The following is a 17,226-nucleotide window of genomic DNA, read 5'->3' on the forward strand; positions in this document are numbered from 1 at the left end:
CGGACAACTGTGAGTCTTGTCTGTTTCCTAGGCCTGGCTCTCTGGTTTTCAGCTAAGTCTGTGGAATCTCAGTGTCTCTCAAGAAAGTCCTCTTCTCCTTAAGTTAGCCTGACGTGGTGTCTGTGGCTTACAACCTAAGAACTCTTACTGATACAGAATCCAGGTGTAGAGCTAGATAATGCCAGGTTCTCTACTGGTCACTTTCAAAAACAGTCCAGAGCACCAGCAGTGCTAAAAATACTAGCTTTAGCACAATTTACTCGTTGCAAATTAATTGTCCTGAATACCTTCAATTAAAACTTGCGAATGCTTCAGTTCTGTTTTACATTGCACTCACATTCTAACGTGATAAATACATGCACCTCTGCAAAGCAAACAAAGAGAATTTTCTTAAGACCTAAGAATGAAACGTAGTATAGTTCTTACCCTAAATTAAACCCAAATAAGCATGTTATTTACCTGAATCAAAGCCAAGGGTTTTTCTCGACTTCTGATAAGAGCTGCTTCCTGCTGTAGCTCTTCTTCTACAATAGATGCAAAAGTGACTGGCGCCAGCACAGAAGGAGCAAGCAAGGAAGAACACAGCCAGGGACTGAAAGAACAGGAATTATGAGTTTTCATTCATCTTGCCGAATTTTGCACACAAAATCTCCTCTGAAATAAATCTAACAGTGTTACGTTTTTTCCTTGTGACCTATAATGTAAGGGGACCTGGAAGCTTTTGCATTCAACTTACAGAATGACAAAGTGACAAACAGAAACAAGGAGAACTAATATTTTCTTTGGATTGGTGCTGTAGAGAAAACTTTGGAAACACCAAAAACTGGAATGGAGCTAAGCTATATAACTAAACAGAAAGGTAACTCAAACTGTGGAGCAGAAAGTATTCAGATAAGACATTCTACTATTCCCAATTTCTTAATATTCTCTCTCAGTGCTAAAAAGCAGTCTAGCTTTGAGGTCCCAAAGCTAATCAATTAACCTTACTTGGGACTATCTAGAAGTGGTACCCCTATGGTTACCTATCTAGAAGTGGTACACCTATGGTTGCCTTCTGGTCCTGGGGAACCATGAGTAGAACATCTGCAAAACAACAAAAACTGAAGATTAAAGCTTCTAGTACCATTGGTAAAATTGCTTATTAATAGAAATACAGAGGAGGAATTGCAAGGCCCTGACCCAGAAGACAAATTAATATATGCAATCAGACTTACCTGTGAAATTGTAAGTAAAGAACAACAAAAAAATCTGTAGGTAGTTATAAAATCTTGTGTATAAAATACCATGGGGAAAGATCTTGCAAGAAATGGTCTGTTTTTCAGAAACAGAGACACAGATGTAGAAAACAAACTTACGGTTACCAAGGGGGAAACGGGGTGGCAGAGGAATAAATTGGGAGACTGGGATTGACATGTACACACTACTATATAGAAAATAGATAATTAATAAGGACCTACTGTATAGCACAGGGAACTCTACTCAGTACTCTGTAATGGCCTATGTGGGAAAAGAATCTAAGAAAGAGTAGATATATGTATAACTGATTCACTTTGCTGTACACCTGAAACTAACACAACACTGTAAATCAACTATATTCCCCTCCCCAAAAATATGGTCTGTTTTTTCTAATAATATTCATATAGCCAATTTACTGTAATCAAACATATGTTAGGAAATACAGACAACTTTGTGAAGAATGTTTTATATTGGTAACATTTATGAATAAGAGTGACAAATTAGCACTGAGCTTCAAAATATACAGAAACAAGATAATTAGCAGCCAAATTTTGTGACTATAATATATAGTCTAAATTTTGTAAGCAAGAAAAATACAGGGCTTCCCTGGTGGCGCAGTGGTTGAGAGTAAAAAAAAATATATATATATATATATACACACACACACACACACACATACATTCCTTTTTTTAAAATATTCTTTTCCATTATGGTTTATCATAGGACATTGAATATAGTTCCCTGGGCTATACTGTAGGAGCTTGTTGTTTATCCATTCCATATTACAATAGCTTACATCTGCTAAACCCAACCTCCCACTCCATCCTTTCCCCAACCCCCTCGGCAACCACCAGTCTGTTCTCTGTGTCAGTGATCTTATTCGATAGGTTCATTCGTGTCATAATTTAGAGTCCACATATAAGTGATATCATGTGGTATTTGTCTTTCGGGCTTACTTCACTTGGTATGATAATCTCTAGGTCCATCCATGTTGTTGTAAATGGCATTATTTCACTCTTTTTTATGGCTGAGTAATAGTCCATTGTTTATATATTCCACATCTTTATCCATTCATCTGTCGATGGACATTTAGGTTGCTGGCCATTGTGAATAGTAGTACTGCTATGAAACTAGGGGGTGCATGTATCTTTCTGAATTATAGTTTTGTCTGGATATATGCCCAGGAGTGGGATTGCTGGATCATATGTAATTCTATTTTTAGTTTTCTGAGGAACGTCCATACTGTTTTCCAGTGGCTGCACCAGTTCACATTCCTACCCACAGTGTAGTAGGGTCCCTTTTTTTCCCCACATCCTCTCCAGCATTTATGTGTAGACCTTTTAATGATGGCCATTCTGACTGGTGTAGGGTGGTACCTCATTGTAGTTTTGATTTGCATTTCCCTAATAATTAGTGATATTGAGCATCTTTTCATGTACCGATTGGCCACCTGTATGTCTTTTTTGGAGAAATGTCTATTTAGGTCTTCTGCCCATTTTTGGATAGGGTCGTTTTGTTGTTGAGTTGTATGAGCTGTTTGTATATTTTGGAAATTAAGCCCTGTCAGTCTCATAGTTTGCAAATATTTTTTCCCACTCTGCGGGCTGTCTTTTATTTTTTTTAATGGTTTCCTGTGCTATGCAAAAGCTTGTAAGTTTGATTAGGTCCCATTTGTTTATTTTTGTTTTTATTTCTATTGCCTTGGGAGACTGACCTAAGGAAACACTGGTACAATTTATGTCAGAGAATGTTTTGCCTATGTTCTCTTCTAGGAGGTTTTATTGTCATGTCTTATATTTAAGTCTTTAAACCATTTTGAGTTTATTTTTGTATATGGTGAGAGGGTGTGTTCTAACTTCATGAGTTACATGTGGCTGATAGGACAGAAACTTAAGACACAATCTGCCTTCTAAGAACTCACAAACTATATCAGGAAACAATAAAACGACATAACACAACAGAAAAGAATTTAAGAAAACAAACGTAAAGGTCTTCTGACTGACTATAAGGACTATAAAAACCATGGAGAAGACAATAAAAGGGCTATAGAATGAGGGGGGGGTAAGAAGCATTCCTGTAAGGAGAAAAATTAACAAAGGAGCTACAGAGCCTGGCCTAAATGTGGAATTCTATGCTTAGAAAGATACCTAGAAATTACTTAGATTAATCCAATGCCCTCTTTTCAGCAATAAGCAAATTTAGGTCTAGCTGGGTTTAACAACAGAAAGTCAAACAGCAAGTGAACAAACAGGGCCTAAAACACTGACTTCCTGAGTCATTTATGCACATTATTGGGTTTGTTTCAGCACTATGGTACTGAAAATCAGGCTGATTAAAACTCAGTCCCCTCCACTAAAAAAACTCTGGTAAAAGCGATTTTTAAAAGGTATTTAAGAATGACAAAATAATGTGAGAGTATATAATTAATATTTATACCAATATGTACCAAGTACTGTGGATTCACAGGAGAAATTAACAATATGGAGGAGGGTATAAACTGTTGGCTTCACTGAGGAAATGACATTAAAGCTGAGAGGAGTGGCATTGAGATACGGTTTTGGTCATACAAATACATGGAACAGTAAAAGATTTTGTGGGCTTAAGTAAAGGTAGGTTGTTCTCTTCATAAACTGAATGATTGGATTAAGAGATTAGGAGGGAAATAAGTTAAAATGAAATAGTAGGGTCAGAGTACAAATACAGTAAGAACTAAAATGTTTAAATCTGATGTGAGTGGGCAGATTTACTGACAGTATTTTCATATACATTATCTCATTTAATCTTTGTAATACTCCATGAAGAAAGCATGCATTATTTCCGTTATACTGATTAGGAAACTAATACTCAAAGAATATTCGACAATTTGCCTGACTCGCAAATTGGGGAAATGTTAAGGACAGAACTCAAATCCAGGCCTTTTTCACTCAGAATACAGTGTATTTTCTATACACTGTAGTGTAGAATACAGTCCATTAAAAACGTCTTCTCGTTCTTTAAGGACTGGTTCAAATATCACCTTTCCTCTTTTCAGAGCACTTCAGTTCTTAAAACTTCACACACACACATCTGTCTTAACTGCTAGACTAGGCTCTCAAGGTACAGGACTCTGTTTCTTTCATCTTTGTATCTCAGTGTCCAGCAAAACACCTGGAACATAGTTGTTTGTAAAAAAAAATAATAATAATTAGAGAATAAATAACCGAAGCAGAAAGCCAAAGGATTTTAAATATGGGACAGAATAAAAGCAGAGTTTCTCTTTTAAAAATTCCTTATTCTTTCGAATTACTAATAACTTCTTCCTTCCAGATGTGGGTACTGAAATACAAAATGAAATGAAAATGGGTACTTATTAGGTTCTTAGTTTTAATGAAGTTCTGTGACTTGAATCCTGCCGGATACCTGACCTATGACATCCAAAAAAATAAGAGAATCTCCAGGATGAAGTAAAAGACTTCCAGCCAGAAGAAAAATGAAGCCAAGGCGATAACTAGAAAGGTGTTGGGATAAACCTGTTAGGAGATGATGAGAATCTAAACTAAAATGACTATAAAATAAATGGGAAAATTCTATGTTCTAATGGAATAGATAACTACCTTGGACAGGCTAAATGCAAATCCCCTTGGTTAAATTCCTTGAAAGGTCCTTAAGTCAGGTCTGGAGATTAGAGGCCTTCTAGGACAATAAATTATAACATAGCATAACAGATGATAAACTGGTGCTCAAAAATCATCCTGGTGTCTAGGGATCAGCTAAAGTGTTTTGTTTGACACGTTCAAAGAAATGCAAAAATCATGTAGAACCAGTATTTTTTAATTGTTAAGTAAGAAGCAGCAACTAGAAGCCCTATCTTTGAAAATGATGTCACTGGCAAACAGAACTGAATATAAGGACTAAAGTATCTTGTATAGGCCTTGTTAAATCAAAGCCACACAATCAGAGCTTAAGCATAACAGCTTTATCTATGTAACATTCTATAATTCATAAAGTACTTTCACATACGATAGGTATTACTGTTCTCATTTCAGAAAGGTTCACAGAGGGTTGCTGTAAGCATTAGACTTAAATCTGTTTTCATAAGATGTTAGAATTCTTTCCATTAATGATTTTCCTATGGATAATCTCACTAATTATAAATTTACTTAAACAGCTGTAAGTCTGTCAAAATTTCATCTTACAATGAAGCAAAATTGCTAAATAAAACAGAGCTATGACTAAACAAATATAAAAACAGTATAAGCTTTCCAACAATAAATAACAGCATTATTAAGCCTTAGGTATTTGCAACACAAACAGACATCCCAATAGATAATCCATATAAAATTTAGCCTTCTGAAAATAAAACCATCATAAAAGGGCTGGCTAAAATCTTTCAAAGATTTTTGTTCAAACTGAAGAATATTAATCTTGCCAAATTTAGCCTTCAAGAGAAAAACTAAATTACTTTTTGCTCCCATAGTTGACTATTTTTAAAAAGAATTTTGTATTATCCCACTTACAAAGATTTTATATAAAATTAGAGTGATGTAATGATTTTGTCTCACACATAGTTTTTCTTACTAATTAGAAACACAAGATCACATTTTCTGCCTAGAATTACATGAGGTATTTAAGTGAAAGGAAAATGAAAGAAAACACATTAAAATGAAAAAGAATACAGAAGTAACATAAACAAACAGAAACTGCATTATCCTTCTTTTCACATCAGTAAGTAACAACACTGCCATTCTTCTAGTTCCCTAGCCCTGGGGGGAAAAATATCACATTTCCTACAATTGAAACACGAATTTATTATTTGTGGAATTTCCTAGGATGAGCCCTCCATCCCTGCCACCCTGATTCCCTAAAGAATCATAAGCATTCTTGTCTTCTCGCTTTAATTCCCACCATTTCCTCTGTTTATACTGCCCTTTCTCCTCTCTTCTTTTAAAAATCCCATCCTATGTTCAAAAGCTAGTAGCAATGAAATAGTTCGATATTCTTCTAACACTATTCATATGGCCATAAATACAACAATCAAATATTTGCGACTGAATAGGAAAAGTGTTTATGAACGTAATACTCAAGGCTTTCCTCCTCAATGAAGTTTTTCCAGACAACTCTAGCCCACTGTCATTTTTCCTTCTCTGAACCACTCATACAGCACTTAGTCATATATTGCTTTGGGACTTCTCTAACACTGTTATATTATACTGCAATTTTATTCTTGCTCTGTCAGTTAAATTCCGTGTGTGCATAGACTTACCAACTTGATTTCAAACATACTTAAGGATGCGCCTGTGTATTATACTTTCATATATACCCAAGAGGCCAGCAGAATACTGTATGTATATCTAGTGTCCCATAATTTGCTGAGTTAATATTTTACTTTATCTGTTACGTTTTATTATTTCCTTTAAAAAAAGCTCTCCTATGATAACATATTTTCTATGATGAAATTAAAAATGAAACCCAAGCTGTTTTCTTTCTCAGTGATCAGATGATAACAAACAGCTATTTAAAACATTAACTTCCACTTGCCAAACACCGAAGCTATGGAGAGCATGATATATCAGAGAGCATGATACTGTCACACACTCCTTTAAAATTTGCAAAGCAGTCTAACAGCACATACCAGTTTTCACAATTAAGAGCCTGATGTTATAGCACACCCTAGCGATCAACTATGAAACCACATATCCTTAAAATTTTTAAAGTTCCACGACAAATAAAAATATCCAAAGAAAATGGATTTTAAAAAATACATTCAGTATTTAAAATGTAAAAATATTACAAAAACAATCGTAACATTCATACCTTAACATTTATACATCTAAGGCATACAATATAACTCATTACGTTAGAAGTAAACGGTACTTGAAACAGCTAAAATTTTGTTTCATTTATTCTTCTCATTCACCAGATGCTCACTGAGCACATGCTAGGAAACATTCTAATCAGTGATGAGCAAAGATCAATCTTCCTCGCTCTCACTGAACATACAGCTAAAACTAGAGACATTAAAATACTTGTATTTGAAAACATTAAACAAAGAATCACAGCAATAGTAAGTTTACAGTAATTCCGCCCTTATCCACAGGAATACATTCCAAGTCCTCTAGTGGATGCCTGAAACTGCGGATAGTACTGAACCCTATACATACCATGTTTTTCCTATACATACATACCTATGATAAAGTTTCATTTATAAATTAGGCACAGTAAGAAAGTTACAACAATAATAGAACAATTATAACATACTGTAATAAAAGTTATATGAATGTGGTCTCTCGCTCTTTCAAAATATCTTGTACAAATATGCCTTTTCCATCTTAACTAGGAACTTACGCACTGTGGCCATAACTTCTGCATTCTGAGGTATGATAGCAAAACTGGCATGAATTTCTTTTTCCTTCTTCATAATGTCATGGATAGAAGATTCACTTGTATCATAGATCTTAGCAACCTAAGGATACAGTTTTTTTCCTCTCCTTATTAGGTGGAGAACTTTCAATTTTTTCACTTAAAGGAAGCACTTTATGGCTTCTCTTTGGCGTATCTGAATTGTCAACATCACTACTCTTGTGCTTTGGGGCCATTATTAAGTAAAGTACAGGTTACCTGAACAAACACTGGGATACCCTGACAATCGATCTGATAACGCAGATGGCTACTAAGTGACTAACGGGCAGGATATGCTGGACAAAGGGATGATTCACGTCCCAGGTAAGATGGAGCAGGATGGCGAGAGATTTCATCACACTACTTAAGACAGCATACAATTTAAAAATTGTTTATTTCTGGAATTTTCCATTTAATATTTTCAGACTACAGTTGACAACGGGTAACCAGAACCACGGAAAGGAAAACCGCAGATAAGGAGGGTACTCTAACTGTGCTAAGTGTGATGAGTGAGAAGCGCTATGAAGACATAGAACAGGAAACTGACCCGGTAAGAGAATAAGAGAAGTCAGACTTCTTAAAATATGACTGAACAGAGATTGGAGGAGAGTCGACTATTCAAAGGGTAAGTAAGTGGGAAGAAGTAACTGGTATTTGAGAAACTAAGAGAAGGCCAAGGTGGCTAAAATAAAGAGATCTTATTTAAAAGATAAAGCTAAAGAGGCTGGCAGGGGCTAGACTATGTGGGCCTTGAAGGCCATATACTAGCTTTTATCCTACGAGGTTAAGATTTGCATTAAAAAAAAAAAAAAAAACCCACACACACTAGCTCAATATATTGTAGAGAAGGAAGAAAGGCTATGGCAAGACCAGTTAGGAGGCTTACTCAGATAGCCCAGGTGAAAGATCACAGTAGTCTGAATGAGGGTGATGGCAGTGGAGATGAGGTTAATACATCGATCTGAGAAATACTTAAGAGATAAAACTGTCATGTCCTGCTGAAAGAATGGAAATTGCTGAAGAAGATGGACATGTCAGAGACTTGCAAATGACATTTACCGAGGAAGAGAAATCAAGAATAGGCTGGTTTTATGTTTTGTCTGTGTTTGATTTTGGTTTTATGATAAGGCTATGAGGAAAACATTAAGTTTGGTTTTGGACATAAAGTTTAAGGTATTTCTGAACATCCAAATAAGATGGCGACATCAAGGCGGCAGGTGGAGAATTAAGTGTGAAGCTCAGATAACAGAGGTGGACAGGCAGCTTAACTTTGAGTCTTTAGGGTATAGCTGATAACTCAGCATAGAAGACTATAAGTGAAATGACAAGACGACCTATAAGTGAACTTCAAGTACTACGAGTCATGTAAAAAGTCCGTGGTGTTGGCAATATGGAGGTCACTGCTGAACTTACTACCCTGAACTGTTTCAGTTTAGTAATGGGATCGGAAGCTAGAATGGATTGAGAAGTGAGCAGGTGCTGACAGCTCTTTTGAGAAATCTGGCTGTGAAGGAAACAGGAAATTGGTAACAATAGGACAATTGCTAGAAAACGTGTCGGGGATAAGTGGGGGATCGATTACCCCACCCATTCCACATGTGAGAGACCTGCGCATGTTCAAAACCAGACGGGTAAAAATCTACTTGAATAGTTGAAGCCTTCAGAAGTGGAAAGGGGTTAAGATACAAGGTACAGGTATAAATCCTAGCCTTAGATGGGAAGGATAGATGGGAAGGATAACTCTTCTACTGTAAAACAAGAAAGGAAGATAAGATGAATACAAATTTGTGTGTCTTGAAGTAGAAAAAATAAAGAAGTTATGTCTTTCTATTTAAAAACATGGTCAACAGGACAACATTCATCATATAACTTATCATATAACTTAACGTTTTTTCTTCTATCAGAAAACTGTTCATTTTTTTTAACATAATAGATGTAGGGTCATTACAGAGGATGATAAATAACCAATTAAAATGTTTTTCTAATTAAAATTTTGAATAGAAAAACCTCATGAGATGTGTATACATATGTAATGCTACATTTAATGAAGTAAATATATAAAAAATATATATGTATAAGTGTGTGTATGTATACAAGGAGCACTCGAATGTAGTTTGGACATGGAATGCCAAGGAGCTGATTTGTTCTCATCATTTATAATGACTTATTAAGAAAATCCTAACTGAAATAAATACTAGACAAAATTAGAAACAGATTGAACGTTGAGGCTGATAAACTTCCTCTTCATAATGCCTTGTACTCTTTTAATTAATCATTTCTGTAATAAGGTTGCTCTTCTCTTTTGGACTAAGTTCTACATGAGCAGGGGCTATGTTACAGTTCAGCACTGTAACTAGTACCTAGTGTAACGTCTGATACAGAGAAGCTAATATTTGTCAACATAAGACAGCGTCTTAACATTGCACCCAATTTGTATTTATGAGCCTATCAAAAGAGCCTTAATATCATAAGTAAACATTATGTAAAAAGGTTTATCTATCTGTTTTGTATGTTAGGGTTCCATTTAAGATTTTTATTTTAAAATAGCATTACACTGCTAAAAAGTATTTGAAAAGTTAGGAAGATAGACCAGATGACTTCTTCAGGTCCTTTGTATCTCTCTCTGATTTTCTGATTTTCTGTACTGTAAGTATGTGGCTCAAGAACTTGGCTGTAAATGTACATAGGAAAGCCAGTCACAAAATCAAAAATCAAACTATGTTTAAACAGTTCATCTAAACCAGCAGTTTCCAAGGTTCCTGGAAGACTCTGACAGTTCCTCAGGAGCTGCTTACAGGACAGGTAGGTAAGGTGAGGTTAAATGAGTTTGATTCCCAGACCCCTCTCCTCACTTCAATCAGAGAAGTTTATATTACCTGTTTGTTTGATAAAATAATTGGACATGAGATTTGATTTTTAAAAAGCGTTTAGGGAGGAAAAAAAGAGGTTTGACAGTGAAAAATTATCATTATGAAAAACAAAATTATTAATCTGGTCACAACTAACATTTTTAATCACATTTTTGTAATTAAACAAACACTCCCTGAAACACTCTAGGGAGTATATTATTTGGGAGATGTCATATTAGCAGAAATAGGAAAAAAAAACCTCCATTTAGTTAACCAACTTGAAACATAGGTCAATGTTGGAAGAAAAAACTAACTATCTGACGCCCCGAGAATGTTTGGTTCCTTTTTGAATAATAATTAAGAGAATTTACGGATCATGGTGAAACTGTGTTTAGATTTTCATGGTTCATGTAGGCATTTATAATATGAAACATCTTTGTTGAAGTCCAATGTATTTTAAAATTAGTATCAAAAATAGCGAGAGAAAAAGCTGGAAATGCCCAAGTCGCTCAACAGATGCAAATAAACAGGTGGGTTCATAGCCAAACAAAGAAATATACTATTCAGCAATAAAATAGAATGAACTACTGATACACATAACAACTTGGATGAATCTCAAAATGTATGCTAAGTAAAAGATTTTTATAAAAGCACATGCTAAATGATTCTATTGATATAAAACTACAGAATATCAGTGCTAGTCTATAATAACAGAAACAGGTTAGTAGCTGCAAGGAGACAGGACAGAGAAGGAAGGACTACAGAGGGGCATGAAGAAACTTCTGAGAATGATGGATCTATGCACTGACTTGAATAGCTGGTGATGATGGTTGCACGAGGGTATGCGTATGACAAACTTCAAACTGTATACTTTAAATATATACAATTTACTGCAAGCCAATTATACCAAAATTATCTATCTTAAAAAAAAATACGTTAATTTTGAATGTAAAAGAATGTATAAAAATCTACCTTTAAAGATTATTTAAGGATACAGAACCACCATAGCACATTTTAAGGTAGGAAAATGATTATTACCTTACAACTTTTGCAGCCTGGGAACTTTCAATTCCTTTAAAACAAACTTTTTTGACATGATCTCCTGAGCTTTGGCCAGTAACAGATTTTTTTTCTTCTAGTAAGAAATCCCGGAATGACTTGGATGAAACTGAATGTAGAGAAGATGCCCTATAAAAAAACAATAGACACCATGTAAAAACACTCATTTTTGCTGGAAGTGACAAGGGGATAATGGAGAGAATATATACCAAAAATTTTACAATGATATAATTACAGTTCAATGTGATGTTGGATTTTTGCTGTCAATTGTAGACTAATCAAAACTGTGTGATAAGAAAAAACAATGGAGACCAACACTGGTGATAACCCAGATGGTGAAGTAAAAACAGCTATTATAACTATGCCTCAGGTAACAACAAAAAATATGGTCAGAATAAATTAATAAGAAAATCTGTATAGACCTATATACCTCTTTTAAAAAATTTAATCCCACCAGCTTTTTAATTGTAGAAATTAACAAAGTGATTCTATAATTTATATGGAAATACAAAAACCTAGATTAGCCAACATTGTCGTAAAAAAGAGATACAAAACTGGAAGAAGATAAAACAAGGTACAGTAATCAAGACAGTGGGGTATTAAGGATTAACTGATCAATGGAACAGATTAGATAACCCAGTACTAGACCCTCATGTAGACAGTCATTTTACTTTCAATAACAGAACTGCCAAAGCAACCCAGTGGGAAGGATGTTTTCTATAATAAACAAATGGTTTATAGAAGGAAAAAAAACCTTGACCTTTACTTCACACCATACCCCAAAATTATTTCAAGATGAATTATAGAACATAAAAGCTAAATATCCTGGAAGAAAACAGAAGACTATCTTCATAACTCAGTGGTAAGCAAAGGTTTCTTAGGACATAAACAGCAATAACCGTCAAATCAAGAAATGATAAATCAGACTTAATTAAAAACTTCTGTTCATCAGAAGATATCATTAAGAAAACAGAAAATATTTGTAAAACAAACATACATCTGGCAAAGGACTTCTACCCAGACTCTAAAAAGAAATCCTAAGTACTTCCCTGGTGGTGCAGTGGTTAAGAATCCACCTACCAACACAGGGGACATGGGTTCAAGCCCTGGTCTGGGCAGATCCCACGTGCCTCGGAGCAACTAAGCCCGTGCGCCACAACTCTGAGCCTGCTCACCACAACAGTGAAGCCTGTGCACACTAGAGCCCGCATGCCGCAACTACTGAGCCCACACACCACAACTACTGAAGCCCGCATGCTCCAGGGAAGGTGGGCTGCAACTACTGAAGCCCACGCACCTAGAGGCCGTGCTCCACAACAGAAGCCACCGCAATGCAAAGCCCACGCACCGCAACGAAGAGTAGGCCCTGCTCGCCACAACTAGATGAAGACCAAACGCAGCCAAAAAAAACCCCCACGAAATCCTAGAACTAAAAAAAAGACAAATACAGAAGACAAGGCAATTTCAAAAGGCATGCAGAAAGGATCTGAATAGACACTTTGAAAAAGTGTGCTCATTACTCATGAGGGAAACACAAAACTGCAAGGAGAAACCACTACACGCCCACCCAAACAGGTAAAATTAATTGACAATACCAAATGTTGGCAAGGATGTGAAACAGCCAACAGTCTCATACATTTTACTGGGAGGATAAAATGACACAAATGCTGTGGAAAAGATCTGGCAGTTTTTTTAAAAAAGTAAACATGCATTTTCTGTAAAATCCAGCAATTCTACTCCCTAGTGTTTACCCAAGAGAAGTTAAAATATATGTCTACAAAAAGGACTAAACAAGAATGGTCAGAGCAGCTTTATTCTCAAGAGCCAAAAACTGGAAAGAGTCCAGGTGTCCATCAACAGGAGTAAACACAAGTATATTCATACCTTGGAATACTACTGAGTAATAAAAAGGAATAAACTATTGGTATACACAATCCAAATAAATCTGAAAAACATGCTGAGTGAAAGAAGCCAGACACAAAAGCATATTATGTTTCATTCTAATTACATAAACTTCTAGAACAGGCAAAACTTCTACAACAGGCAAAACTCAACTACAGTCAAAAAAGAAAAACCACAACAATGGTTGACACTGGGGTGAGAGGGGGGCAAAGATAAAAAAGAATTTTTGAAGGAAATTTTCTGGGATAATGGTAATGCTCATCGATTTACTAAAAAGGTAATAAACAATGACCAAGTGGGCTTTATTTAATGCAAAGTGGTTCTAACAGCGTTCTAACACTCAAAAAAAAATTAATATAATTCATCACATTAACAGGATAAAGGAGAAAAATTCTACGGAGAAGTTCTATGATCCAGTCAATGGACGCATCAAAAAAATTAAATACTTAGGGATACAATTAACAAAACATGGATAGACATGATACATATATTTAAAACTATAAAAGACTGCTGAGAGATTTTAAAGAGAATCTAAAGGATACCATGTTCATTCTTAGGGGACTCAATGACCCAATATCGGTAACCTGTCAATACTCTTCAATTTATCTACAGAGTCAAAGCAACACCCAACAAAATCCCAGTAGGCATTTTTTTTTTTGACAAGCCAAATCTAAGATTCTTTAAACATGGTCAAAACTAAAAAGAGAAAAAATAATTTTGAAAAAAACAAAATCAGAGAAATTATACTACCTGATTTCAACACTTATAAAAGCTATCATCAAAAGCACATACATATAGGTCAAACGGAACTGACTAGAGTCCAGAATTAGACCCCCACACACATCATGGTCAACTGACTTTCAGCAAAAGTGCCAAGTAATAAAATGGAGCAAGAACAATCTTTTCAACAAATTGTGCTGGAACAACTAGATAGCTGTATGAGAAAAAAAAAGAATAAACAAAAACCTTGATCTCTACCTTACCCACGTATAAAAAGAAAAATCACAAAAGCTAAACTTCAGAAACATCTAGATCAAAACAAAAAATTTTTGTAACCTTAGAGTAGTCAAAGATATAAAAAGCCCTAACTTTCAATGAAAACAAACAAAAAAATGGATGTAATGGGTTTTTACCAAAATTAAAAACTACTGTTCCTACAAAAACAATGTTATTAAGAAATGAAAAACCAAAACACAGACTGGGAGATAATATCCACAAAACATACCCAAAAACATCCTTATTTTCAGAATATAGACTCTCAGAATTCTAGATTAACAAAATAGCCCAATAAAAGGCAAAAGATCTGAAAAGACATTTCAGAGATATGAAAATAGCCAATAAGCCCCTGAGAAATACAAAATAAACCACACCTACTAGAAGACCTAAAATTAAAAAGATTAAATATACAAAGTGTTGGAAAGGATGTGGAATAATGGGAACTCTTACATGCTACTAGTAGGAATGTCCAATGGCATGACCATTTTGGAAAACTGTTTGGTACTGTTCCTAGGGAGTCAAACATTCACTTAACATACAAACCAGCAATTCCAATCCTAAGCATTTACTCAAGAGAAATAATATAAGATTTGTACATAAATAACTTTTTTCATAAAAATAAACTCAGTATTTCTCAACAATAAGAAAGGAAGAAATTTACTGATGCATGGAACAACACGGATGAAGCTCCTTTATGTTGAATGAAGGAAGCCAGACACAAAAGAGAGCATTCTGTACTTAGATGCCATTTATAAGAAGTTCCAGAACAGGTAAAAACTAAGCTATAGTGATAGAAATTTCATCAGTGGTAGCCAGGGGCATGGGTAGAGGGTGAGGGTTGGTTGAGAAAAGATAGTGGGATGGTGGAAATATTTTTCTTAATTGGAGTGGTGATTACACAGGTGATACATTTGTCAAAACTCCCACTATACACTTGAAATTACTGCATTTTACTTTATGTAAATTATACCTCGGTAAAGTTATTTCAAAAAAACAATACACAATGAAATCTACTGCACTCCTTCTGAATAAAACAATTTTTTATGGAAAGGAAGTGGAAAAAGGTCAACTCACATACCACTAGTCAGAGTGTTCAGTGGTCTCTACTAGAAATGAATATATGCATATCCTACAACCCGGTAATTCTATTCCTAGTTATATATGCAACAAAAATGCAAATATGTTCAACAAAGACGTGAACTAGAATATCTACAGCAGCACTAACCCTAACAACAGTAAAACAACAAAGCTACTAAAATGCCAGCAAGAACTCAATGAGTAAAATACATTGAGGTATATTTATACAATGGAATATTAGTACTCATCAAAATATGAATTTCACAAATATGATGTTGAGCATAAGAAGCTAGAAACAATAATGATTCTGTGTGTGTGTGTGTGTGTGTGTGTGTGTATTAAAAAGGGAGAGATTACTCTATGGAAGTAGAAGTCAGGATAGTGGACTGGGGGAGGGGACTTGCTGGTAGTGTTATTTCTTGATTTGAGTGCTGGTTGCACAAGACGTGTTCAGTTTGTGAAAATACAACAACCTACACACTTATGATAACTGCACTCCGAAGTGTATACATTATGTTTCAATAAAAAGTAATTTAAAATTTAAATCTAATTTTACATGGAGAACAAATGGGAATTAAGTTGATCTAAATAATCAAAAATACACAAAACTAATCACACCCAGTATAGGTGTAGTACTTTGAGAATTAGTTGAGTGGAATGCACTTTAGAATATCTACCAAAAAACAGTATACAAATTAAAAATCACACCTTTACAGATTAATTTAGCTTCCAAAGATTTCATGCTCAGATTGCTATGGTATTTCAACAGTGTTTTACTGCAATCCAAAAGGATTTGCAGGGTAGTAGTCAGGGTCAGGCACACAGGCTCTGCAGCTGCTACTGTTGTAGGTTCAAATCTTGGCTCTGTCACATACCAGCTTTGACCTTGGGGAGATACTAACCTCTGAGCTTCAGTTTCCTCATCAGTAACATGGAGATACTGATACCATCTCCTTCCTTATAATGGTTGTTGTGAGGATCAAATGTTAACCTATGGTAAAATACTTAAACAGTACCTGATACATAAAAATGCTATGTTAAGTCTGTCACAATTTTCACAGCATTTAACAAAACTAACTTATTTTAAGAGAAAAAGACGACAATGAGAACACAGAAATTCTGACATGAAGAAATATAGTCAGTTCATAGGCATAATGTCTTTCCTTCCTAAAGTCTAACTTAGAAAAACTGATTCAGAAATGTAACCTTTAGCTATGATTTTGTATACTAGAACTACACTGTAACCTTAGCATCATTTTCAGAAATCCTTAATAAGTCAAAATTATGAATAACAACATAAGCATTTCCTATTCTAATATTAATTTCTATTTTATTTACTCAGAAAACAAAGTGAACACAATGCTAACCAGTTAATTCCCCAAAAAGTTAAATTCATACTTTGAAGAAACCATAAAATCCAAACTCAGGTTAAATTCATAAACTATTTGGGGTTCCCCATAAAAAATTAGCAAGGCCTTCTAATAACTTATCTGAATTCACACTGCTACCAGGTTAACAGATTCACAATGTCAAGGTCAGGCAAGGCTCACTCCAGAACCCAGGAGATCACTATAAGATCACTATACTCTACTACTGTGTCCACATTTAAAAATCATTTACCCTATGTAAAATCTTAAATCATAGAAAGGAAATTTTCTTTACAGATTTATCAGAAACATGACCTACTAAAATATTCACATAAAAGGTATTTCTTCAAAAGGAGCTTACC

The 17,226-nt window shown here is 34.9% G+C and overlaps 1 protein-coding gene across 4 annotated transcripts in view; it reads right to left on the minus strand.

Annotated features, from left to right (window-relative positions):
• The window catches only part of IBTK (inhibitor of Bruton tyrosine kinase), a 93,035-nt gene that overhangs the window by 1,600 nt on the left and 74,209 nt on the right, over positions 1-17,226 (minus strand). For all 4 annotated transcript variants that reach the window (XM_024757439.1, XM_024757437.1, XM_024757438.1 and 1 more), the window contains exons 26-27: positions 11,502-11,651; positions 460-592 (exon numbers count right to left, since the gene is read on the minus strand). In XM_024757439.1, the coding sequence (XP_024613207.1) occupies positions 460-592; positions 11,502-11,651 (283 nt within the window). The remainder of the gene's footprint in view (positions 1-459; positions 593-11,501; positions 11,652-17,226) is intronic.

The sequence above is a fragment of the Neophocaena asiaeorientalis genome, unplaced genomic scaffold, assembly GCF_003031525.2.
Source record: "Neophocaena asiaeorientalis asiaeorientalis breed wild unplaced genomic scaffold, Neophocaena_asiaeorientalis_V1.1 scaffold253, whole genome shotgun sequence".
Taxonomy (NCBI): domain Eukaryota; kingdom Metazoa; phylum Chordata; class Mammalia; order Artiodactyla; family Phocoenidae; genus Neophocaena; species Neophocaena asiaeorientalis.